Source organism: Pteropus alecto, unplaced genomic scaffold, assembly GCF_000325575.1.
Source record: "Pteropus alecto unplaced genomic scaffold, ASM32557v1 scaffold98, whole genome shotgun sequence".
In the NCBI taxonomy this organism is placed as follows: Eukaryota; Metazoa; Chordata; class Mammalia; order Chiroptera; family Pteropodidae; genus Pteropus; species Pteropus alecto.
This window is the reverse complement of record NW_006443570.1, coordinates 17405047-17406079: the sequence shown is the minus strand read 5'-3', so window position 1 is coordinate 17406079 and position 1033 is coordinate 17405047. Positions and strand designations below refer to the sequence as shown.

The 1033-nt window shown below is 45.3% G+C and overlaps 1 protein-coding gene across 3 annotated transcripts in view; it reads left to right on the top strand.

The window, feature by feature from the left end:
* TMEM98 (transmembrane protein 98) overlaps window positions 1–763 on the top strand; it is a 12306-nt gene extending 11543 nt beyond the window's left edge. For 2 of the 3 annotated variants that reach the window (XM_006924966.3, XM_006924965.3), the window contains one exon: window positions 1–136. This exon is cut by the window's left edge and continues 69 nt beyond it. In XM_006924966.3, the coding sequence (XP_006925028.2) occupies window positions 1–136 (136 nt within the window). The other variant, XM_015599368.2, reaches the window with a different exon arrangement.
* The last annotated feature ends 270 nt before the right edge of the window (window positions 764–1033 follow it).

The window sequence follows — 1033 nt, the reverse complement described above, 5'->3', positions numbered from 1 at the left end:
CCTGGATTGGATCGACCAGTCACTGTCAGCTGCTGAGGAGCACTTGGAAGTCCTTCGAGAAGCAGCCCTGGCTTCTGAGCCTGAAAAAGGCTTGCCAGGCCCTGAAGGCTTCCTGCAGGAGCAGTCGGCCATTTAGTGCCTGCTGGTCAGCAGCTGACCACAAGGGCCAGCCTGCTGCTGTCTCTGGGCAGCTCAGCTGAGCCTTCCACGTTTTCCTGTAGTTAGTTGTTCTCCTTGGGAGTCCAGTAAAGCAGGAGCGCCCCTGTCAGTTGATGCCTCTGTTGTAGTTGCAAATGATGGTTGATGAGAGGCAGTCTAATACCACAGTTAGGGGAGATGGCATCACCATCTGTGCAGCAGACCTTTGAAAACTGGTAGACTGTAAGCTGTATTTAGCTCAGCTAGTGTTTTCAAGAAAACTGAGCCACTGTCTAAGAGTCAGGAGGTCTTTACATTACAATCAGCATTTCTGGCTTCTCTTAAACAATCAGAAGGTGAGGCAACTTTGATCTGCATTTTCAAAATCAATTGGAACTAAGTAGGAGTTTCCTCTTTTGACAAGACGTACTCTGTCACCTGGCCTGTTTCATTTATTTGTATTATTTCCCTGGTCCCTGAGGTATCTGAATCTTTCTTCTTCTTCACAGGTGTGGGTTTGGAGGTGAGCACTACAGAGTTGATTATTCCCTTTTTATCTTTATGCCTGCAATTTTACCTAGCTACCACTAGGTGGATAGTAAACACATACTTAGGTTTCTCTCAAGTGTGTGGTTATTGAGTCAAATTCGAATGCATGTGGGACATATTTGCCTGAGAGCTGAAGATGGAAGGAGAGAGTTTAGGAATCCCAAGGATGCCTTGTGAATGTGGCTCAAAATGAAATATTTAAAGACCCCTGAGTTCAGGCAGAGGCGAAGATACCACCATAAAGTGCTTTCCATCTTAGCAATGACATCCATGAAGGATGTGTTCCCCCTTTTTTGGACTTCGTTTTGTTTTGCAATTATTGAAAGGGCATTTTTATGACTTGAGA